Source organism: Sparus aurata, chromosome 16, assembly GCF_900880675.1.
Source record: "Sparus aurata chromosome 16, fSpaAur1.1, whole genome shotgun sequence".
In the NCBI taxonomy this organism is placed as follows: Eukaryota; Metazoa; Chordata; class Actinopteri; order Spariformes; family Sparidae; genus Sparus; species Sparus aurata.
The window spans coordinates 1,340,574-1,366,539 of record NC_044202.1 but is presented as its reverse complement, the minus strand read 5'-3'; the positions used below and the strand labels follow the sequence as shown (position 1 = coordinate 1,366,539).

The window sequence follows — 25,966 nt, the reverse complement described above, 5'->3', positions numbered from 1 at the left end:
ATATTATATTATTAACTCTCATTAACAAGCAGTTAGGTTAACAAGGACAAATGGACACTCTTCTGAAATATGACTCATATTAAAGCACGTTGAATAAGTGGAAGGCGATTTGTTAAACCCCACAAGGAAGTTATGTTTAATGGATTTATAACTCACAAAGGTTCAAGTCGCTCCACTGTCACGTCGCTCATCTACGTGCGTGGTGGAGTTCTGATGAGGCAGCTCTCTCTCTCTCTCTCTCTCTCTCTCTCTCTTTGTCTTCAAAATAAGAGCTTTACATTGCACCCCATTGGTGTTTAGAACTGGGTTCTTAGTGGGGGGTCTTTTAATTTGAAAGAAGCGACAGTTCGTAGAGACAGACGGAGCGGAGCCGCAGCGGACAGAGAAGCGGCTTTAGGCTCAACACACTCACAACACCATATTATGAGGAAATACGTACGGTAGATTTTTATACCGCCGGTTTTTTGACATCCCTTTGCACAACAGGAATTTATGTATTCATTAAAAAACACACAAAAAGGGCACTTTATAATACGAGGCAAAAGGGCAGGGGCTCAAGCACCCTTGGGGCCTTATGTGTGCACGTGCCTGCTGTGACCGTCCGTGGTCTTGTTTGTCTTGTTCTAGACCTGCAGGTTAGCCTAAGTGACCTTTAAACAGCAGGGTTAGGAGTGAATATGCTTTGTAGAGGCCCAGGTTGCCTGAAGTTGAGCAGGACCTTTTGTCTCAAGTTCTTGTGGTCAGGTCAGGCAACTATTGAGCAATGTTTTTTGTTTTTTGAGGGAAACAAGGCATGTGTGTCAAACACAAAACACAAATGTCCTCAACACATAAAAAACAATGGCATAGTCAAAACTGATATGAACAGTACATTTATTGAAGTGTTTTCCCAAAAGTGCAAGCAGTGCAAAAATGTACAAAAGGTGAACAAAACAAAAACATTTACTCTACAAGATTATCAAAATTGCAGTGTAAATGTTTTTTTCCTGAGAAATATACAATTCTCAATATCTGTGAATCCATTAGTCTGATATCTGACAAAAGATTTAAAGTCTGTTTAACATGAGTGTATTTTACACATTAATGTTCTGTTCTACTGCTGTCTTATCATTTCATTCAAATACTGTCCTATTATTCAAGGGCTCAGCTTGCCTTCCCCAATATTATAGATACCCTTTTTGAATTTGGCCAATGTAGTTTAAATATTTTAAGATGAAAAAGTGTAGATGAATGATAAATAAATAAATTAATAAATAAGGTAATTCATGGCTCAAACCCCATATTTTTACATGCTCAGTAACTTAAACTGTCAATGTGACAACTATTTCTTCCCCTGAAGCTGCACAACTGACAAACCGCTGAAGTTTCGCTATAGTGTATAAAAACGGTTCTTTAAAATATATTGGTAAATAAATATTTGTTGAAGCAATAGGAAGTAAGATTAATGTTATTATGTTTTTATTTTGTTCACTTCTAAATGTATGATTTGGACTGGACTGGCAGTTACTGGAGCTACAACCCCGGCGCCCCAACACATGGATCTTGATGATGGCCTGGACATTGTGTGTGACAGTGGAGCTGATCTCAGAGCAGTTCAGACTACAGCACGGACAGTCATCGCCACCTGTTGTGATTGGTCCGTCAGTCACTAATGGATGAAGCTCTCCTCTCTACCTGGTCAGAGCCTCTCCACCCACCATCTGATGGTGCTGCTTCAACCACTCTTGATCTTCAGGACACAGCTGATCCTCTCAACACCTCCACCTCCCTCATCAATCAGACTCTGACAGAGAGACGAAAAGAGACAACAGAAGTGTTAAATGAGTGCTTAAAGAGACTCCTTCCATCAGCTGTCAGTCAGTGATATAAAGACCAGCAGGACTTCAGTCCTGTTAAGACCACAAGTGGAGCGGCTGTGTAGCGTAGCCAGCTTCCTTTCAGCTTCATGTTAACATGTTGGAGAGAGACTCACAGACCTGCAGACACTTTGTTCACCAAGTCTTATTACTCTGCAGGTTTCACTGAAGGACACAGTGAAATAAACTGCTGAGAGTCCCTGAATGCATCATTACTGAAGAAACAGAGAGACATTTACTGCTCAATGTAATAATAATTTACTGCTGTTAAAAACCAGAGTCTCAGTCACATATCAATATTTCATCATTGTAAATATGGAGCCTGTTTTTGGACAAAACAAACGACAGATGGGCAGATAACTATAATGTTAAAGCTCCTACATGTTCATACAAAGACTGACGATAAAACATCAGCTGTGGTTTCTGGACTTCAGCAGAGCTTCTGCTCTGTCGAAAGACCTCATGGTTACTAAATGTAATGATGGTTCTCTAAAAAACACTTTGAGATCCTGAAGCTTGTCACCATTCTCATCTCAAAGCTTCACTGAGGAAACCAGGAAATACTGGATCTTCACTTTGACTGTGTTCAGTAAATACTGCTGGAACCAGCATGGACTGACTCCAACCCTCTACTGACCTCAGAGTCTCCAGTCTACAGTGTGGACTCTCCTTCAGATCAGACAGCAGCTTCACTCCGGAATACTGCAGCTGGTTTCCACTCAGGTCCAGCTCTCTCAGATGGGAGGGGTTGAACCTCAGTGTTGAGGCCAGAGAATCACAGCTGATCTCTGACAAACTGCAGCCCTCCAATCTGAATAAAGAATAACCTTTATGAATGTACAGCTTCGAACACTGTAACAGTCTATGAACTGAGAAATGGTGTCTGACCTCAGAGTCACCAGTCCACACTGTGGACTCTGCAGAAAACCACACAGCAGCTTCACTCCTGAATCCTGCAGCTTCTTGTTGAGACTCAGGTCTAGCTGTTTCAGGTGGGAAGGGTTAGACATCAGAGCTGAGGCCAAATACGCACAGCTGCTCTCTGACAAAATGCAGTTCCTCAATCTGAATAAAGAATAAACAATGGAGATAAAAATCAATTTATAATCCAAACAGATGTGTTCAGGGTTAACATGTGCTGCTCAACATTACTATGTCCTAATCAATGACCTTTTCTCTAAAATGAGTAGAGTGACTTTGTCAGTGTGTTATTGTGGTTCATCATGATCATCATTCATCCTGTACTAACATAGTGCATCACTGATACTCCTGGTTTAATTTCCTGAATGGAAGCATCATCACATGTTGAAGTGATAGATCAAACTCAACACTTCAAACAGCTGCCTTTGGATTTTTGCTTCACTCTGTGTGTGTCTCTGTGTGTGAGAGTTTTATTTTGTGTGTGTGTGTGTGAGCAGCTTTATGTAGAAATATATCAGTTCCTGTAAAAACCTGTGTTCTGAAGGTTTTCTTTAAAAAACATTATTCCTGAAAATGTGTTAAACTCCTTTAAGTTCTTATATATTGATGTCTCACATATGACTAAATCACATATATTGATTTAATTTCTCAGCAAACTGAAGGATAAATCCTACAGCTTCTCACTGACACCAGTCCAGTTTGAGTTGAAACTAAATTCTGAACCGAACCATTCACACGACAAACTTTAAAACAGTTGTTGTGATTTGTAAAGAGAACTGAAGTGAATTTTAACCTTCTGTTATGGAATTAAATTTGGTGGATAAACAGTGTACAAGAGCAAAACACATAAACTGACCTCAGAGTTTCCAGTCTACAGTTTGGACTCTGCAGTCCAGCCGACAACAGCTTCACTCCTGAATCCTGCAGGTTGTTGTGACTCAGGTCCAGCTCTGTCAGATGGGAAGGGTTAGACTTCAGAGCTGAGGCCACGGCTTCACAGTGAGTCTCTGAGAGTCCACAGTTAATAAATCTGTAAATACAGGTTAAAACAAAACAAAACACTTTATAATCAAATGTATGCATTTTGTGTCACAGAGCACATTAACATGAGCAGCTGTAGCTCAGCTGGTCAGTTGGTCAGCCCGAGCTAGTCAGTCACTGACCACCAGGTTTGTACTTAGAAACTTGAGCTTCTTCTGTCCATATACGTTTCCTTGAGCAACATAATCATCCTAGTTACACAACACGTTGGTCTTGCGGACATTATATATTGTGCATGTGTGTAAAGTGTTGATCTTTAATGCTGAAGGCTTCAGCTTTATGTTGCTTTATACTGTGGATCAGATCTGGACTTACCGAGCCTTTCTGCAGTTCCTCACAGCTGGAATCAGTCTCTGTTTTCCTTCCCATGATGTGATGTACTTCTCTGTGTGTAACTCATCCAGAACCTCTTCTGACATCTGCAGCATGTAGGCCAGAGCTGAGCAGTGGATCTCAGAGAGTTTCTTCTCTGATCTGTTCTCTGACTTCAGGAACTCTTGGATCTCCTGATGGATTGAATAGTCATTCATCTCTGTCAGACAGTGGAAGATATTGATGCTTCTGTCAGGAGAGATCTTATAACTGTTCATCTCCTTCAGGTTGCTGATGACTCTCTGAATGATTTCTGGACTGTTGTTTATCTGACCCAGCAGGCCTCCTAAGAGTCTCTGGTTGGACTCCAGAGAGAGGCCATGAAGGAAGCGAACAAACAGGTCCAGGTGGCCATTTGTACTTTTGAGGGATTTCTCCATGGCTCTGCTGAGAAAGTCATCCAGGGATGAGGAACTCTGTCCTCTCGAGAAGTCCTCCAGGACCTTTGAGTTTCTGTTGGTGTGACAGTGAAACATGTAGACTGCAGCCAGAAACTCCTGAACGCTCAAATGAACAAAGCAGTAGACTTTTTTCTGGAAGATCACACTCTCTCTTCTGAAGATCTCTGTACAAACTCCTGAGTAAACCGAGGCCTCTGTGACGTTAAGACCACACCGTTCCAAGTCTTCTTGGTAGAACATGATGTTTCCTTCCTCCAGCTGTTCAGCTGCCAGCCTCCCCAGCTTTACAAGAACTTCGCTGTCAGCCTCCGTCAGCTGTGGACTTGTCTCACGTCCCTCATTGTACTTCTTCTTCTTCCTCTTTGTCTGAACCACCAGGAAGTGTGAGTACATGTCAGTCAGGGTCTTGGGCAGCTCTCCTCTCTGATCTGTAGTCAACATGTGGTCCAGAACTGTAGCAGTGATCCAGCAGAAGACAGGGATCAGACACATGATGTCGAGGCTCCTAGAGGTCTTGATGTGTGAGATGATTCTGCTGGACAGATCTTTATCACTGGACCTCCTCCTGAAGTATTCCTCCTTCTGGGCATCAGTGAAGCCTCGTACTTCTGTTATCCTGTCAACACTTGAAGGAGGGATTTGACTGGCTGCTGCAGGTCGGGAAGTGATCCAGACAAGAGCCGAGGGAAGCAGCTTCCCCTGGATGAGGTTTGTCAGCAGCACGCTGACTGATGACTTCTGTGTGACATCAGACACGACCTCATGGTTCTTGAAATCCAGTGAAAGTCTGCTTTCATCCAGGCCGTCAAAGATGAACAGAAGTTTACAGACAGCGAGTTTCTCTGCTGTCACCTTCTGTAATGTTGGATGGAAAACATGGAGCAGCCTGAGAAGACTGTACTGCTCATCTCTGATCAGGTTCAGCTCCCTGAACGACAGCAGAACCAGCAGACTGACATCTTGGTTTTCGGAGCCCTCTGCCCAGTCCAGAGCGAACTTCTGTACTGAGAAGGTTTTTCCAACTCCAGCGACGCCGTTGGTCAGAACGACTCTGATGCGTCTCTGTTGGTCAGGTGAGGCTTTAAAGATGTCGCAGCACTTGATCGAAGTTTCAGTGGAGGTCATCTTCTTAGAAGCTGTCTCAAGCTGCCAAACTTCATGTTGGGTATTAACCTCTTCACTCTGTCCCTCTGTGATGTAGAGCTCAGTGTAGATCCTGTTAAGGAGGGTTCCACTTCCTGTTTCATCACTTCCTATTTTATCACTCCCTGTTTCATCACTTCCTGTTCCATCACCCCCTGTTTCTTGACATCCTTCAGTCACACGTTCACATCTCCTCCTCAGACTGATCTTATGTTGATCTAAAACCTCCTGCAGACCAACATTCACTGAAAAGAGACAAATGTTTAAGACAGAACAAAGAAAATTTGAGAGAATTTGATCTAATGATTATTTTTATCACCAATAACAAAGATCAATATAAGAATATATAAAGAAGTGAAAGGTATAAACCCCAAAAGCATCAGAAATGTGTCTCTGGGCCTCTGATTGTGTGTCAGTGTACATGTTAGACTGACAGCAGAGGAACAAAGTACTGATGTGACTTTAGTTACACTAAAAGGTCAACTGAAATCAGTACTTCATGGTCTCTGCCTCCATTGACCAGTCAAGTTACAGTGTACATCTGTCCACACTCAGATAATATATGTGTCCACATGGGTGAACGCACTTATTGGAAGGTTGAATAAAAGTCATGAAAAGCAGCAGGATGTAAACACATGTTTAGATGTTCAGTCTTACTTTGTACAGTTCGGCTCTGACTGTCCATCCACAGTCCAGCTGTTGTTCTGGATCTCTTTCCACACTGTGGACAGGAGGAGTCTCCTGGTGAAGTAGACTGGACCCAGTCTGAGGTGATGCACTGTCTGCAGAACCAGTGTCCACAGCTGGTAGAGACCGGATCCTTCAGGTCGTCCTGACAGAAAACACAGCAGGACGGCTGCTTCTCCATAGAGACAAGAATCCTCTTCCTGTAAAGACATTTCTTCATAACTAAAACGATTTGTTGGTTGTTATCTCAATAATATCCAGATTTGTTTTTTATACAGGGGAATGTACCTTGATAGTTAATCAAGATCTACACTTTGGAGACTAAATTCACATATTGTAAAAAAATCCCCCAAAATTAAAGAATGAGATTAAAACATATTAAGAGCTGAACAACAGATGGATGTGTTGCCATCCATGCTTTGGGATGAACTTAAAGCAGAAATTAGGGGAACAATGATGTTGATAGTCAGTAAGACCCCTGGCACGGATGGTCTCACATTCAAGTGGTATTCTTCGCCTTCAGATGTTTTTGGACAGGAGAACCTTGCCACTAGTGTTGTGCCCTCAACCTTTAAATCTGCTGTTACTAAACCTCAACTCAAAAAATAAACCTCGATCCCAAAATCCTCAAAAATTACAAACCCATCTCTAACCTTCCCATCCTTCCCAATATCCCCAAAAAGGACTGTTGCATACCAACTTACTGATTATCTGTCATGTAATAACCTCAATGAACCCTTTGATCCAGCTGTAGATCATTCCTCTCCACCGAAACGGCATCTACTAAAGTGACCAATGATCTTCTACTTTCCACTGGCTCAACCAAACCTTGTTGCTTTTACTTCTGGACCGAACTGCAGCTTTTGACAAAGCTGACCACAATATCCTCCTATATGGGCTTGACACCTAACTGGTGTTAAAGGCTTTGCTCTGTCTTGGTTCAATTCATATTGGACCAATAGGACACACTGTGTAGTCCACAACAATATGATATTAGACTATTCAAAAGTGCAATAGGGTGTTCCTGGGTCCACTGCTATTCTCTATTTATATGCTGCCCTTGGGTACTATCAACCGTTAATTAATAATTAATTTAATAATTAATTTTCACAGTTATGCAGACAACCCGCAACTATTTGTGCCAATTTTGCCAAATAACCCCAGCCTCAAATAATCAAATCTGGAAGAGTGTCTATGTGTTGTTCAACACTGGATGCCATCAGATTTCCTGCTCGTCAACGCAGATAAAGCTGAACTGCTAATGGTTGGTCCTTCTAGCAAGAGTCTTCGTTGCATCCAGACTTGATTACTGGAACTTACTGTTTTCCACCCTACGGCTGCTAGGATCCCGCCCAAAACCAAAAAGTGCTACTGCTAACTGACAAAATATTGCATTGACTAACACTATCTGTTTATTTGACCTCATCGCGCCTTTTTTACCAGCACACACTCTTCGATATACTAAGAAATCTGCAGGCAAGAGAGCTCTTTCTCACTGTGCCCCACCCAGCTGGATTAGGGAGACCAGCTCTGTTGGGATTTTTATATCCAGAATAAAAACTCATCTCTCACCCCATGCTTATGACCAACCATAAATTGTCTTCATTAGTTTTTAAGAGTTCTGAGAGCCCTTTCTATTTTATGTCTGATTCTCAATGTCATTACTGTAGTTTGCACTTTTATTGTCTTGCAATGGTTTGTCCATTTCAAACAACTAATATGGGTTTGTGAAGCCCATTGGGTCATGTATTACGATTTTGGGCTATTCAAATAAACTTGACTGTTTTTAGAAACAAATCTTCACCTCAATGAGGTCAGCGACCAATCTGCCCAGCCAGCAGCTCTAGGTGATGTATCTGAACACATGTGAAGCAGATTCACTAACATTTTGAATTGTTATAATGTTTACAGCCACTTCAACGTCTCAACAAATGTATGAATAAGTTGTTGAAGTTTAAGTTCTGAAGTGGAGGTTCTCAGGTGTCAGATAAAGAAATCAAATCAAATCCATCTTAGTTTCTGCAGCAGTTTAGCATCATGAATATAAATCTTTCAGCAGAACATTTAGTCTTCATCCTCAGTGCATCATCTTCATCAGGTCAATTTACAGTGAAAACAGTGTCTTACTTTGTGTCTGAGGGTCCAGGTTCATTACTGAACCTTGGAGGAGCATGTTTGGACCGGACACTCCTCATAGCCAGATAACTGGATCCTGGAGACTCTGACCTGTCCTTCTCTTCCTTCACATGAATACTCATCTTTTGGTCTGAAATCAGTCTGAGATAACAGATTAATGTACTTTTACAGCAGTCAAATTGTGAATGCAGTACTTTTACTTGTAACAGAGTATTTCTACACTGTGGTACTTAAAGGGATAGTTCTGGTTTTTTGAAGTGGGGGCATATAAAGTACATATCTATAGTCGATCTGTTTCCTACCGTAATCACCGCTCAGCGCAGCCTCAGTTTGGAGAAGTAGAGAGCTGCTCCAGCCCAGAGGCTCAGCTTTGTACTGCAGTGAACGGGGTTCAGCAAAAAAGCGAAATTAACCACCTAAAACAAGACTCACCTAAAAAAATCTATTTCAGGTCAAGTGTATGTTGTATAGGTAAAATTCACACCGCTTTACATCGCCGTCAGACTGCGCTTTCTTTTGGCACTACATTTTCTCAAACCGCAGAACCCCTGTATCCCTACGCATGAGCGCTAATGTGGAAGGATACGGAGAGTTAAATTTCGTTTTTATCTAAAGTAAACCTCTCGTCCAGCCGCCGCTCGCAGATCAGCTGTTGCCCAGTTACGCTAATGCGTAGGGATACGGAGGTTCTGTGGTTGAGAAAATGTAGTGCCAAAAGAAAGTGTGGTCTGACGGCGATGTAAAGCGGTGTGAATTTTACCTATACAACGTACACTTGAACTGATGTAAATTTTTTTAGGTGAGTCTTGTTTTAGGTGGTTAATTTCGCTTTTTAGCTGAACCCCGTTCACTGCAGTACAAAGCTGAGCCTCTGGGCTGGAGCGGCTCTCTACTTCTCCAAACTGAGGCTGCGCTGATCGCTGATTACGGTAGGAAACAGATCGACTATAGATATGTACTTTATATGCCCCCACTTCAAAAAACACCAACTATCCCTTTAAGCAGCTCTGTCAGGTTGTACTGAGACACACTGATGCTTTGAGCTAAATGCTAGCACCAGCATCAGGGTTTCCCCTACATGTAATTGACTGTGGCGCACTGCCCAGCGAAATAAAAGCCGCCACACCTTAAAAATTCAGTGTTTCCCATACATTGATTAATATTTCTGCCTTTCCAGCGCATACCGACGTTTCAGTCAGTCTCTTTTTTTGCATTACTTTTAATGACTTCAGAACTACTAATTCGGGGATGTATTAGTGAAAATAATAAAAATAATATAAAACTGTTTTCGAACCAAGAGGCTTCTCCACTCGCACACACACACAAACACACACACACGGTGACAGATGGTGGGTCTGTGTGCCGCTCCGAAGCAGCCATGAATTAGTTACAAAATGACATAAATGTTGTCTATGACTGACTGTACGGTGAGTTGAAGATTATCAGAAACATCTAGTTTGTTATTGTATATTCACAAAAAATCCGATTTCATGTAAAACCGTTGGCATAAATAAATCTAGTGTTAGAGAAAGGAAATATTTTACCTTCGTCTTCCACCGCGGTCCTTGACTCTAACTAGCATGTTGGATATTTAGCTTGATAATTAGCTAGAGGATTAAAATGGTCACTTAGATCAGAGTCCTGCACAGGTCTTATTTTGCAAACCCACACCCGCCCGAACCTGCCATACTTTAAACCGCATCCGGGCGCAAGCACGCATGAATTAGCTCATATGAAATATAAATGCTTATCATTTGTGTCGCTAATAATGACTGATTTGAGTGATGCCTTGAAAATGGCAATCGTAAAACCCGACCCGCCTCTCCAGGCGTCCGACCCGATCCGCATCTGTGTCCGACACAGTACATTATTTTTCACCCGTGCAGGACTCTGACTTAGATAACTCCTCTCTTGAAACAAATAATAAGAATAGTATTTCTTTACAATAGTAGACGAATCTTCATTCCAAACCCATGCAGGGGAGTTCATGATGGCTGTGTGAGAGCATTATAACCAGAGAAAAAAACTATGACTATGACATAAGTATAAATATTACAGTATGATGACCCAAACTGCCTCTTACTTTGTGTCTGAGGGTCCAGGTTCATCACTGAACCTTGGAGGAGCATGTCTGGACCGTTCACTCTTCAGAGACACACAGATGGATCCTGGAGGTTCTGATCTGTCCTCCTCTTCCTCCACACGAACACTCATCTTCTGATCTGAAGTCAGTCTGAGAGGTGAAACAGTGACACTGACTGTGAGCTCAGGGCAAGAATCAGGAAACCAGTTAGTTCATCAGTCTGAAGCAGGACTGAGAGGACAGGACACAATTATCTGTGTTTTGTTTTTTGTGTGTGTGTGTGTGTGTGTGTGTGTGTGTGCGTGCGTGTGTGTGTGTGTGTCCTGCAGTGAGAGCAGGCTGGTGTGTATCTGGAAATACCGCTCCCTGTGGCCAATCACTGTCCATATCACTGAGGAAGGACTGAAAACAGGAAGTAACACAAACACACACACACATGCTCACACGCAGTTTAACAAAATAAAAGCACCTGACAACACTGTCAGTGTCAGTGTGTCTCCTCCTCTTTGTGTGTGTGTGTGTGTGTGTGTGTGTGTGTGTGTGTCACTATTAGTGTCTCAGTTTGAATTAAAATAATTTAGGGTTGTTGGTTTCACACATTTCAGAGAGGAATATTGTACTTTTTACTCCACTACATATATTGAACAACATTAGTTTCATTGATTATTCTGATAATTAATACAAAATATCAATAAACTAATAAATGATGACGTATTATTGGAGATTAAAGTATTTAAAATAAGCTCCACCTTCAGTAGGTACAATAACAGATTAATGTACCTTTACTGTAGTCAAATTGTGAATGCAGTACTTTTACTTGTAACAGAGTATTTTCTGCACTGTAGTACTTTAGCAGCTCTGTCAGGCTGTACTGAGACAAAATGGTGCCTTGACCTAAATGCTTGCACCAGCATGCTAAGATGCTCACAGTGACAATGCGCTGATGACACACAACTGTACATTGCCGTGTCTCCTGATGAAACAGATCAAATTGATGCCCTTCTTAACTGCATTGTAGACATCAAGTCATGGATGGCAGTGAATTTCCTACAGCTCAACCAGGACAAAACTGAGGTTTTAGTTATAGGTCCTGAAGGCCAGAGAGAGAAACTTTTTCCAAAACTACAACATTTTAAACCAACACAATCAGTAAAAAATCTGGGCGTGATTTTTGATTCTGAGCTGAATTTTATTCCACATATCAGAAATATGACAAAAATAGGTTTTTATCATCTTAAGAACATAGCCAGAGTCCGCCCGTTTCTCTCCCAGGCCAGTACGGAGGTGCTAATGCATGCTTTTATTTCCTGTCGCTTAGATTATTGTAATGCCCTGCTCTCTGGTCTTCCCAAAAAGAGTACTCTAAATCTCCAATTATTACAAAACTCAGCCGCACGAGTGCTGACGAGGACCAGAGGGCGGGAGCACATTACACCAGTTTTAGAGTCACTGCATTGGCTCCCTGTGCGCTTCAGGATCGATTTTAAGGTTCTTTTACTGGTTTTTAAATGTCTTAACGGCATTGCGCCCTCCTACTTATCTGACCTGCTTTTACCATATCAACCCTCGCGGACCCTGAGGTCCTCCGGCTCTGGCCTTTCATCCATACCAAAACCAAGAACTAAAACCCACGGTGAGGCGGCATTTAGCCACTATGGCCCCCGCTTGTGGAACAGCCTTCCGGAGAACCTCAGGTCTGCAGAGACTGTTGATATTTTTAAGGGAAGGTTAAAGACACACCTTTTTAATTAGGCTTTTAACTAATATTTTAAATTCTTATTCCATTCTTATGTGGTTCTATCGTATTTTATGTTGTTGTTCCTATCTTGTTTTGTTTTTGTTTTTTTGTTTTTTTAAACTATTTTCATCTTAAATAATTTTTAATTTTTTAAATTTTTATTATTTATCTTCGATACTATTTTATTTTATTTATTATTATCTTATGCATTTTATCTTTTTAACTGTTCACTTCATTAAATTATCTTTTGTCAGGGTTTTTATCTTATCTTATGTTTTTGGTTTTTAAGGGTTAACTCCAGAGTTTCCTCAGGGGGGTCGTCCACACTGGGAGCTGTGTCTGGGATGCTGCTGGGGGTGCTGTCCCTGGGTCCCTTTGGCCCAGCCAGTCGTTGTCTGTCAGGGTCGGGGGGCCTGGGCACTGGTGCCCCCCGTGGCACAGCCTGTGACTCCTCCCAGTGTGGACGGCCCCAAAGGTGGCGTTTCCTCAGTGCCTTGCCATGTCTCCTTATTTCCTGTAGTAAGAGTGTGTGTGTGTGTGTGTGTGTGTGTGTGTGTGTGTATGTGTGTGTACGTATGTGTGCATGTATATAGTACGGAGGGTGGGAGGGAGGGGCTTTCTTTATTATTGTTTTATGTTTCCTGTGTAAAGCACTTTGTGCTACATACTCATGTATGAAAAGTGCTTTATAAATAAAGTTAATTGATTGATTGATTGAATGCTAAAATGCAGGTGTTTAGCAGGTATCATGTTCAATATGTTTATCTTAGTTCAGTTGTGTTAGCATGCTAACATTGGCTAATTGTCAGTAAACAGAGTCAGCTGAGGCTGATGTGAACGTCTTTAGTTCTGCAGGTTTTTTGTCATAAAGTATTGAACATATTAACATGTTGACCTGATGATGGCGCTAGATGAAACATCAGAGGATCAGCAAAGTTAATACAGTTTGAACATGAAGGTTGGAACCCACTGCTTCTAAACCAACACTAACTGCCATTAACCTACTTACACCCCTTTGACTCTGTGCTGGTTTTTATTTGGAGTGGGCTGTTGGCACATAAAGTTTAATTAAATAAAACAGTGTCTTACTTTGTGTCTGAGGGTCCAGGTTCATCACTGAACCTTGGAGGAGCATGTCTGGACCGTTCACTCTTCAGAGACACACAGCTGGTTCCTGGAGACTCTGATCTGTCCTCCTCTTCCTCCACACGAACACTCATCTTCTGATCTGAAGTCAGTCTGAGAGGAGAAACAGTGACACTGACTGTGAGCTCAGAACAAGAATCAGGAAACCAGTTTGTTCATCAGTCTGAAGCAGGACTGAGAGGACACACTCATGCACAGTTTAACAAAATAAAAGCATCTGGCAACCCTGTCAGTGTCAGTGTGACAGGACACAAGTATTTGTGTTTTTTTATCTGTTTCTTATCTTCTATATTGATCCATTATAGATCATTGTGCTGCTGATTCTATTAGAGGAGCCACAGAGCTCAATATAATACTGAACTTTACAAAACACCATCTACAGATCAATACACACTGATGGTTCAAACAGTTTGGTTGTGCAGTTACATTTTGTTACTACTTCATTACTTTGTGAGTGTGTGTGTGTGTGTGTGTGTGTGTGTGTGTGTGTGTGTCCTGCAGTGAGAGCAGGCTGGAGTATATCTAGAAATACCGCTGCCTGTGGCCAATCACTGAGGAAGGACTGAAAACAGGAAGTAACACACACACACACACACACACACATACGCAGTTAAATAAAATAAAAGCACCTGGTCAGGTTTCTTTCCCTCTGGGCTCCTTTTCTTTAGTTACAGTAGTTTAATGTGTTTTATTCAGCCAATCAGGACTCAGGAAGAATCAAACTGTCAACTTCATTCTCACATTTCTTTCCTCGACAGTCCACAGAGACAAACTGACTCAGACACTCGGACAGTAAAAGAAGAAAAGTGTTGTTTTAACACTCACCAGCCTCAGACTGCAGTTTGTCTCCTCAGACTTCAGTTTGTCTCCTCAGACTTCTTTCTGCTACATTGAGTCAAAATGGAGTGAACAGCTGACTGAGCGCTTTCACTTTCATGTTCTCTGTTATCATGAGCCTGTATCACAGAGTCAGTGTGGCCCCTCCCCTCTGTGTGTGTGTGTTGTGGGAGAAAAACAGACTGGCCTTCCAAGATAAGATGTTTGTAAACACCCTGTATAAAAGTTAGGGCTGTTAAGGTTTGGATGAGAGCATAGTGACGTCTGATTCATGAGTTTATGTCTCTTATGATCTTTTGTAGAAATGTCCACAAAACGGATCTCTGACAAACTGAGGCTGTTGTTCATGTAAACTTGTAGGATGGCCCTCGATATATCTAGCAGGCTTACTGGCTTCTATGCACTTTTCTTTCTATTCCTCACTTAGTCAGAGATGAGAAGCTCTGCAGTAACGTTCTACTTATTTGTTGTAACAAATCACCATGTGTGTGAGAGCTGCTCTGGATATAATCTGAACATTGGGGGGGTTCATGAGGATTAACTTGACAATGCTCTGTGCATCTAGTTGTGCTGTTATTGTGTGACTCCATGATCTTGTTTGGATAAACTATTTAAACATAAGTCATCAGTGTCTCTGAGTTTTCTTCATCTTTCCTGAATGTTCAAGCAAATCCAAACTCTGTGTGTGTGTGTGTGTGTTGCTTTATTGGCCTCTCTAATTGAATTAAAATGATTCTTAATTATTGGTTTCACACATTTTTAGAGGTAAATATTGTACTTTTTTCTCCATTACATATATTGCACAACGTTAGTTACTTTCGCAATCTGATTGTAAATGCAAAATATCAATAAACTATCAAAATATCACGTTATTGGAGATTGAAGTATTAAAAATGAGCTCCACCTTCAGTTGTTACAATAACAGATGAATGCACTTATACTGCAGTCAAATTCTGAGGCTGCTGTGTGTCTTTAGTTCTGCAGGTATTTGGTCATAAAGTGTGCAATACAGGGTTCAGGGTCGTGGTTGACACCTTGGCTGCACTTCATTGGTTCACAGTAAGAATATTTGTTTTTGCTGCTTCCTATCACAATGGCTGCTGGCATCATCACCTTGCAGGGCATTGAAAAGTAAACTTTGAACAACATATGAAACAAAGCGGGAGTCCATTTGAGACATTGGAATGCTGAAATCTGACAGATTGTATCTTTAAATCAAGTTGAACTAATAATGATTACATTTCATTTTTGACCAAATTAAATCAGAAAAAATCCTCACATCATCAGTTCAGTTTGAGGGAAAACACATAAATGGTGACACCTGCTGGCAGAAAGCAGCTCCAGCAGGAGCTCCAAAACATCAATGCTACTGATCAGAACCGCTTCACCACGGACTTCAGAAGCTCCACAGGTCGACTTCCAGTGTTGTGCCTGAACGCGTTCAATGAACGATCGTTCATGAACTCGTTCATATTTTGGGCGAACGTGAACTGAACGTACTGTATTTCTGCCTGATGAACGTTATTGTGAACGCGTTCATTCTGGCGTTTGTGAACGGCGCGTTCTCACAGTTTAACTGCGTTCAAGACAGTGCCAGATTTCCATCGAGCCTTCCAGGCGAAAACCGGCTAAAACACACCATGAACAGGCTTAATATGTAGTGGAAAAACACCCAATCTGACTGTTGTGTATAAAAAGGACACTGGACGAGAGGTTTCAACGTGCAGCTCGCTTTACTTTCGATCAAAACGAAACTTAACTATTTCAGACAGAAACAGCTGCATATCAAACATGCAGTGAGGCAGTACCAAACGAACACAGATGAATTCGTCCTGAACGGACAGAACACTGGCAACACCAGCCTCCACAGAGTCGCACCGTGCATGCGTCATCAATGTGCTAAGCATGGAGGCAAAAACAAATGAAGGCTTCACATCTGTTTTTTTATTTTGATATATCTAAAAAGTTTTGGAGTGATGTTGAATCTCATTTTTTTGATGCTGCTAACTCTGTCCATTCACTTATCCTTAACATGGTATTTGCTGTTAACCCAGAAGTTAATGCTCTTGAACACATGATAAACTTTGTTATCCTATGCAAAATGTTTTATTCACAAACAAAACTTTGCAAAATCACTACCTAAATCTGCTCCTTTTCTCCTGGAACTGAGCTCTTTGCTTAAATCTCTGATTTTGTTAAATAACAAAAAAAGAATACCTTACTGATTCATTATGAAAAGTTTTTCCCTGAAGCCACTGTCTGAACTATCTATTTATTTATTATTTTATTTTTCCCTTCCTTCTTCTTCTTTTTTGTTAAAGTATTTATTTATTTACTTGTTATGTATTTTATTTTTAATTTGTACTCTATCCTGTACCGTAAACCTGAAACGGCACATTGAACTAAAGCACCCCGGCGAGCCTTTCAAGGTATGTGCAAGTGAATAAAAAATCAAAATATACGGCAGCCAAAACAGATCCTCTACCACCCAAATGCATTAAAGGCGTACAGTAGCGGCTCCGTTGTCTTCATCTCCCAGCCGCAGCTGGACAACCTGGTTTTGCAGAATATAGTCGAAGAGCTGCAGTTTCATTGTTAAAACTGAAAAATGAAAAATAATAGCTTGCATCAACATATTGAAAAAAAAAGAACTATGAACTAGTTCATTTTTGGAACTGTGAACTTAGTTCAAAATGTTGAATTATGAACTATGAACTGAACTAGTTCATTTTAAAATTTGTGAACTGAACTTTGAACTAGTTTGTGTAGAAAGTGAACTTTCCCAACACTGTCGACTTCAGGGTCACACATTCAAGCAGATCCACTGTATGTGACACCTGCAACATAAAGACAGTCGATGAGTGCACGCTGTCATTTAATGTACAATGTCATGTAAAGTAGAGCGTCATGTTGAGTCGTTACCAACTTATTGATGCTCCATTATCTAGTGGCTATTATGACTCAGCATTTCAAATTAATATTTGTTGAGGTACAGGAAATACAATTTTAATTTTATTGTGTTTCTATTGTGCACACTTCTAAATGTTTGTTTGGACTGGATGAACTTGTTTCTGTTCTTGGTTCTTGGATGGTGGACATGACATTGTGTGTGACAGTGGAGCTGATCTCAGAGCAGATCAGACTGCAGCACTGACAGTCATCACCAATTGTTGTTCTTGGTCTATCAGTCACTGCAAGATGAAGCTTTCCTTCTGCCCAGTCAGAGCCTCTCCTTTGACCAGCTGATGGTGCTGCTTCAATCTCTCTGGATCATCAGGACACAGCTGATCCTCTCAACACCTCCACCTCCTCATCACTTAAACTCTGACAAAAAGAAGCAGAGAGACAGCAGAAGTGATAAATGAGTGTTTACAGAGACTCCCTCCATCAGCTGTCAGTCAGTGATATAAAGACCAGCAGCACTTCAGTCCTGTTCAGACCACAAGTGAGCGGCTGTGTAGTGTAGGCCAGCTTCCTGTCAGCTTCATGTTAACGTGTTGGAGTGAAGCCTCACAGACCTGCAGACATTTTGTTTATCAAGTCTTTTACTGCAGGTTCACTGAAGGACACAGTGAAATAAACTGCTAAGAGTCCCTGAACGCATCATTACTGAAGAAACAGAGAGACATTTACTGCTCAATGTAATAATAATTTACTGCTGTTAAAAACCAGAGTCTCAGTCACATATCAATATTTCATCATTGTAAATATGGAGCCTGTTATAAAGTATTTGGACAAAACAAACGACAGATGGGCAGATAACTATAATGTTAAAGCTCCTACATGTTCATACAAAGACTGACGATAAAACATCAGCTGTGGTTTCTGGACTTCAGCAGAGCTTCTCTGTCGAAAGACCTCATGGTTACTAAATGTAATGATGGTTCTCTGAAATAAGAGCCAGTGATTTGCAGGCTTCAGTCAGACTGATCTGAGAGGTGTGACAACGATGAACTGATCAGTTCTTCAGTGTTGAGATGAGAAAACAAACACTTTGAGATCCTGAAGCCTGTCACCATTCTCATCTCAAAGCTTCACTGAGGAAACCAAGAAATACTGGATCTTCACTTTGACTGTGTTCAGTAAATACTGCTGGAGCCAGCATGGACTGACTCCAACTCTCTACTGACCTCAGAGTCTCCAGTCTACAGTGTGGACTCTCCTTCAGATCAGATAGCAGCTTCACTCCGGAATACTGCAGCTGGTTTCCACTCAGGTCCAGCTCTCTCAGATGGGAGGGGTTGAACCTCAGTGTTGAGGCCAGAGAATCACAGCTGATCTCTGACAAACTGCAGCCCTCCAATCTGAATAAAGAATAACCTTTATTATTTACAGCTTCGAACATTTTAACAGTCTATGAACTGAGAAATGGTGTCTGACCTCAGAGTCAGCAGTCCACACTGTGGACTCTGCAGAAAACCACACAGCAGCTTCACTCCTGAATCCTGCAGCTTCTTGTTGAGACTCAGGTCTAGCTGTTTCAGGTGGGAAGGGTTAGACATCAGAGCTGAGGCCAAATACGCACAGCTGCTCTCTGACAAAATGCAGTTCCTCAATCTGAATAAAGAATAACAATGGAGATAAAAATCAATTTATAATCCAAACAGATGTGCTCAGGGTTAACATGTGCTGCTCAACATTACTATGTCCTAATCAATGACCTTTTCTCTAAAATGAGTAGAGTGACTTTGTCAGTGTGTTATTGTGGTTCATCATGATCATCATTCATCCTGTACTAACATAGTGCATCACTGATGCTCCTGTTTTAATTTCCTGAATGGAATCATCATCACATGTTGAAGTGACAGATCAAACTCAACACTTCAAACAGCTGCCTTTGGATTTTTGCTTCACTCTGTGTGTCTCTGTGTGTGAAAGTTTTATTTTGTGTGTGTGTGTGTGTGTGTGTGTGTGTGAGCAGCTTTATGTAGAAATATATCAGTTCCTGTAAAAACCTGTTTTCTGAAGGTTCTCTTTAAAAAATATTATTCCTGAAAATGTGTTAAACTCCTTTAAGTTGTTATATATTGATGTCTCACATATGACTAAATCACATATATTGATTTAATTTCTCAACAAACTGAAGGATAAATCCTACAGCTTCTCACTGACACCAGTCCAGTTTGAGTTGAAACTAAATTCTGAACCACACCATTCACACTGACAAACTTTAAAACAGTTGTTGTGATTTGTAGAACTGAAGAGAATTTAAACCTTTTGTTATGGATTTGAACTTGGTGGATAAACACTGTATGAGAGCAAAACACATGAACTGACCTCAGAGTCTCCAGTCTACAGTTTGGACTCTGCAGTCCAGCCGACAGCAGCTTCACTCCTGAATCCTGCAGGTTGTTGTGACTCAGGTCCAGCTCTGTCAGATGGGAGGGGTTGGACTTCAGAGCTGAGGCCACGGCTTCACAGTGAGTCTCTGAGAGTCCACAGTTAATAAATCTGTAAATACAGGTTAAAAAACCAAAACACTTTATAATCAAATGTATGCATTTTGTGTCACAGAGAACATTAACATGAGCAGCTGTAGCTCAGCTGGTCAGTTGGTCAGCCCGAGCTAGTCAGTCACTGACCACCAGGTTTGTACTTAGAAACTTGAGCTCCTTCTGTCCATATACGTTTCCTTGAGCAACATAATCATTCTAGTTACACAACACGTTGGTCTTGCGGACATTATATATTGTGCATGTGTGTAAAGTGTTGATCTTTAATGCTGAAGGCTTCAGCTTTATGTTGCTTCATACTGTGGATCAGATCTGGACTTACCGAGCCTTTCTGCAGTTCCTCACAGCTGGAATCAGTCTCTGTTTTCCTTCCCATGATGTGATGTACTTCTCTGTGTGTAACTCATCCAGAACCTCTTCTGACATCTGCAGCATGTAGGCCAGAGCTGAGCAGTGGATCTCAGAGAGTTTCTTCTCTGATCTGTTCTCTGACTTTAGGAACTCTTGGATCTCCTGATGGATTGATAAGTCATTCATCTCTGTCAGACAGTGGAAGATATTGATGATTCTGTCAGGAGAGGTCTTATAACTGTTCATCTCCTTCAGGTTGCTGATGACTCTCTGAATGATTTCTGGACTGTTGTTTATCTGACCCAGCAGGCCTCCTAAGAGTCTCTGGTTGGACTGCAGAGAGAGGCCATGAAGGAAGCGAACAAACAGGTCCAGGTGGCCATTTGTACTTTTGAGGGATTTCTCCATGGCTCTGCTGAGAAAGTCATCCAGGGATGAGGAACTCTGTCCTCTCAGGAAGTCCTCCAGGACCTTTGAGTTTCTGTTGGTGTGACAGTGAAACATGTAGACTGCAGCCAGAAACTCCTGAACGCTCAGATGAACAAAGCAGTAGACTTTTTTCTGGAAGATCACACTCTCTCTTCTGAAGATCTCTGTACAAACTCCTGAGTAAACCGAGGCCTCTGTGACATTAAGACCACAGCGCTCCAGGTCTTCTTGGTAGAACATTATGTTTCCTTCCTCCAGCTGTTCAGCTGCCAGCCTCCCCAGCTTTAGAAGAACTTCGCTGTCAACCTCCGTCAGCTGTGGACTCGTCTCACGTCCCTCATTGTACTTCTTCTTCTTCCTCTTTGTCTGAACCACCAGGAAGTGTGAGTACATGTTAGTCAGGGTCTTGGGCAGCTCTCCTCTCTGATCTGTAGTCAACATGTGCTCCAGAACTGTAGCAGTGATCCAGCAGAAGACTGGGATCAGACACATGATGTGGAGGCTCCTAGAGGTCTTGATATGTGAGATGATTCTGCTGGACAGATCTTCATCACTGGACCTCCTCCTGAAGTACTCCTCCTTCTGGGCATCAGTGAAGCCTCGTACTTCTGTTACCCTGTCCACACATGAAGGAGGGATCTGATTGGCTGCTGCAGGACGGGAAGTTATCCAGACGAGAGCCGAGGGAAGCAGCTTCCCCTGGATGAGGTTTGTCAGCAGCACGCTGACTGATGACTTCTGTGTGACATCAGACACGACCTCATGGTTGTTGAAATCCAGTGAAAGTCTGCTTTCATCCAGGCCGTCAAAGATGAAGAGAAGTTTACAGACAGCGAGCTTCTCTGCTGTCACCTTCTGTAATGTTGGATGGAAAACATGGAGCAGCCTGAGAAGACTGTACTGCTCATCTCTGATCAGGTTCAGCTCCCTGAACGACAGCAGAACCAGCAGACTGACATCTTGGTTTTCGGAGCCCTCTGCCCAGTCCAGAGCGAACTTCTGTACTGAGAAGGTTTTTCCAACTCCAGCGACGCCGTTGGTCAGAACGACTCTGATGCGTCTCTGTTGGTCAGGTGAGGCTTTAAAGATGTCGCAGCACTTGATCGAAGTTTCAGTGGAGGTCATCTTCTTGGAAGCTGTCTCAAGCTGCCAAACTTCATGTTGGGTATTAACCTCTTCACTCTGTCCCTCTGTGATGTAGAGCTCAGTGTAGATCCTGTTGAGGAGGGTTCCACTTACTGTTTCATCACTTCCTATTTTATCACTCCCTGTTTCATCACTTCCTGTTCCATCACCTCCTGTTTCTTGACATCCTTCAGTCACAAGTTCACATCTCCTCCTCAGACTGATCTTATGTTCATCTAAAACCTCCTGCAGACCAACATTCACTGAAAAGAGACAAATGTTTAAGACAGAACAAAGACAATTTGAGAGAATTTGATTTAATGATTATTTTTATCACCAATAACAAAGATCAATATAAGAATATAAAGAGTGAAAGGTATAAACCCCAAAAGCATCAGAAAGGTGTCTCTGGGCCTCTGATTGTGTGTCGGTGTACATGTTTGACTGACAGAAGAGGAACAAAGCTCTGAGGTGATTTCAGTTACAGTAAAAGGTCAACTGAAATCAGCACTTCATGGTTTCTGCCTCCATTGACCAGTCAGGTTACAGTTTACGTCTGTCCACACTCAGATAATATGTGTCCACATGGGTGAACGCACTTATTGGAAGGTTGAATAAAAGTCATGAAAAGCAGCAGGATGTAAACACATGTTTAGATGTTCAGTCTTACTTTGTACAGTTCGGCTCTGACTGTCCATCCACAGTCCAGCTGTTGTTCTGGATCTTTTTCCACACTGGGGACAGGAGAAGTCTCCTGGTGAAGCAGACTGGACCCAGTCTGAGGTGATGCACTGTCTGCAGAACCAGTGTCCACAGCTGGTAGAGACCGGATCCTTCAGGACGTCCTGACACAAAACACAGCAGGACGGCTGCTTCTCCATAGAGACAAGAATCCTCTTCCTGTAAAGACATTTCTTCATAACTAAAACGATTTTTTCGTTGTTATCTCCATAATATCCAGATTTGGTTTTTTTACATGGGAATGTACCTCGATAGTTAATCAAGATCTACACTTTGGAGACTAAATTCACATATTGTAGAAAAAATCCCCCAAAATTACAGAATGAGATTAAAACATATTTAGAGCTGAACAACAGATGACTGTTGCATACCAACTTACTGATTATCTGTCATGTAATAACCTCAATGAACCCTTTGATCCGGCTGTAGATCATTCCTCTCCACCGAAACGGCATGTACTAAAGTGACCAATGATCTTCTACTTTCCCCTGGCACAACGAAACCTTGTTGCTTTTACTTCTGGACTGAACTGGAGCTTTTGACAAAGCTGACCACAATATCCTCCTATATGGGCTTGACACCTAACTGGTGTTAAAGGATTTGCTCTGTCTTGGTTCAATTCATATTGGACCAATAGGACACACTGTGTAGTCCACAACAATTTGATATTAGACTATTCAAAAGTGCAATAGGGTGTTCCACAGGGGTCTGTCCTGGGTCCACTGCTATTCTCTATTTAGCTGCCTTTGGGTACTATCAACCGTTGCCAAATAACCTCAGCCTCAAATATCAAATCTGGAAGAGTGTCTATGTGTTGTTCAACACTGGATGCCATCAGATTTCCTGCTCGTCAACGCAGATAAAGCTGAACTGCTAATGGTTGGTCCTTCTAGCAAGAGTCTTCGTTGCATCCAGACTTGATTACTGGAACTTACTGTTTTCCACCCTACGGCTGCTAGGATCCTGCCCAAAACCAAAAAGTTCTACTGCTAACTTACAAAATATTGCATTGACTAACACTATCTGTTTATTTGACCTCATCGCGCCTTTTTTACCAGCACAACTCTTTAATACACTAAGAAATCTGCAGGCAAGAGAGCTCTTTCTCACTGTGCCCCACCCAGCTGGATTAGGGAGGCCAGCTCTGTTGGGATTTTTATATCCAGAATAAAAACTCATCTCTCACCCCATGCTTATGACCAACCATAAATTGTCTTCATTAGTTTTTAAGCATTCTGAGAGCCCTTTCTATGTTATGTCTGATTCTCAATGTCATTACTGTAGTTTGCACTTTTATTGTCTTGCAATGGTTTGTCCATTTCAAACAACTAATATGGGTTTGTGAAGCCCATTGGGTCATGTATTACGATTTTGGGCTATTCAAATAAACTTGACTGTTTTTAGAAACAAATCTTCACCTCAATGAGGTCAGCCACCAATCTGCCCAGCCAGCAGCTCTAGGTGATGTATCTGAACACATGTGAAGCAGATTCACTCACATTTTGAATTGTTATAGTGTTTACAGTAGGGCTGCCCCCAGATAGTCGACCAAGCACTGGTCGACCAAAAACTCATTAGCCGACCAAAATTTAATTGGTCGATTGGTCGCAGGAACAAAATTAAAACACTTGTCAAAATTAAGTCAAAATCTATGTGAAGGCTGGAGGGCTTTAATTTGAAGGGCCAGATACAGGAAGTCATGACAGTCACTCACTGTCAGTGACAGTTTTTATTTTTTAACACGGCAGGACCCTTCGACATCGCGGTTAGACAGTTAATAATTAATAGCCAACCATCTCGGGAAAGACGTCTAAAATATGGGATCATTTTGAAAAGAAGAAGCATGACCCCAAGAAGGTGACATGCAAACTTTGCAAGAAAAACTTCGCCTATCACTCCTCCACGATGAACATGATGTACCACCTTAAACATGTAAGTAGCCTAGCTACCTGCCCATGGCGGCCTGAACGTTTGAAAGCAGAGATAAATACATTTTATTATTGTTATATGCGCTAGTATTAGACTATTCGTGTGTACTGGGCAGAGCCTGTGAGCGGAGCTGAGCGGCGAGAATTTCCGCTCCCCGCTTAAGTGGGTGTTCGCCGCTTCGCTCCATCGACCAAAGTTATACCAGACAGCTCCGCTCAAAAACCGCTCTCCGCTCACTTAAAATTTCATTCAGCTCCAGTGAAATCGCTCCACGCTCGCGCCGCTCACATGCCCTGGTACTGGGGAAGCTAAATTATCCTGCTCACTCCGTTTTACTTATTGTGTAAGCCTCTCTACAGGCGCATCCACTTTATTGCGGAGATTACATATATATATATATATATATATATATATATATATATATATATATATATATATATATATATGTGTGTATATATGGTTTTTCTTTAATATATATGCGTCGAATAGTCGACTAATCGCTCTAAATGACGACCACTGGTCAACCAAGAAAATCCTTGGTCGGGGGCAGCCCTAGTTTACAGCCACTTCAACATCTCAACAAATGTATGAATAAGTTGTTGAAGTCTAAGTTCTGAAGTGGAGGTTCTCAGGTGTCAGATAAAGAAATCAAATCAAATCCATCTTAGTTTCTGCAGCAGTTGAGCATCATGAATATAAATCTTTCAGCAGAACATTTAGTCTTCATCCTCAGTGCATCATCTTCATCAGGTCAGTTTAAGTGAAAACAATGTCTTAATTTGTGTCTGAGGGTCCAGGTTCATTACTGAACCTTGGAGGAGCATGTTTGGACCGGACACTCCACATAGCCAGATAACTGGATCCTGGAGACTCTGAGCTCTCCTTCTCTTTCTTCACACGAATACTCATCTTTTGGTCTGAAATCAGTCTGAGATAACAGATTAATGTACTTTTACAGCAGTCAAATCGTGAATGCAGTACTTTTACTTGTAACAGAGTATTTCTACCCTGTGGTACTTCAGCAGCTCTGTCAGGCTGTACTGAGACACACTGATGCTTTGAGCAAAATGCTAGCACTAGCATCAGGGTTTCCCCTACATGTAATTGACTGTGGCGCACCGCCACGGTAAAATAAAAGCCGCCACACCTTAAAAATTCAGTGTTTCCCATATAGTGATTAATATTTCTGCCTTTCCAGCGCATACCGATGTTTTAGTCAGTCTCTTTTTTTTTTGCATTACACTGCATGAAAAGTGGGATTTTCCTCAATATGCAGCACTGTAGATTGACGTGGAATTTCAGGTTTGCGACACCACGCGGCAATTTGCAGGCAACACCGAAAACTGACGTAAATTGTCAGAAATTGATGTGGGCCTTGCTTGGCAGTTGTCCCCCATGACCCCCCTCCCCCTGATTCTAGGGGAGGCTTTAAAATGTAAATGAAAATGCTGTGAGCTATACAAATGGAAATCAGGGTAGCAGGGAGAGTTTTACCCCAGGTGACCTTTTTCTAAAAGGTGTTAACTTCATTTTAAGAAAATCTCTGTTATAAATAGATGAGGTTCAGTATAGCCTAA

General features: G+C 41.7%; 1 protein-coding gene across 1 annotated transcript; it reads right to left on the bottom strand.

Annotated features, from left to right (window-relative positions):
* Positions 1-856: 856 nt before the first annotated feature.
* LOC115566034 (uncharacterized) lies at positions 857-25,400 on the bottom strand. Its single transcript, XM_030391782.1, is given in 16 exon segments — positions 857-1,783; positions 2,494-2,667; positions 2,745-2,921; positions 3,634-3,807; positions 4,134-5,979; positions 6,392-6,621; positions 8,549-8,698; positions 10,641-10,790; positions 13,468-13,617; positions 18,492-18,665; positions 18,742-18,918; positions 19,639-19,812; positions 20,137-21,847; positions 21,905-21,982; positions 22,453-22,619; positions 25,168-25,400. Coding segments are annotated over 16 exon segments (5,670 nt in total). The 5' UTR covers positions 25,299-25,400; the 3' UTR covers positions 857-1,776.
* Between the last annotated feature and the right edge of the window lie 566 nt (positions 25,401-25,966).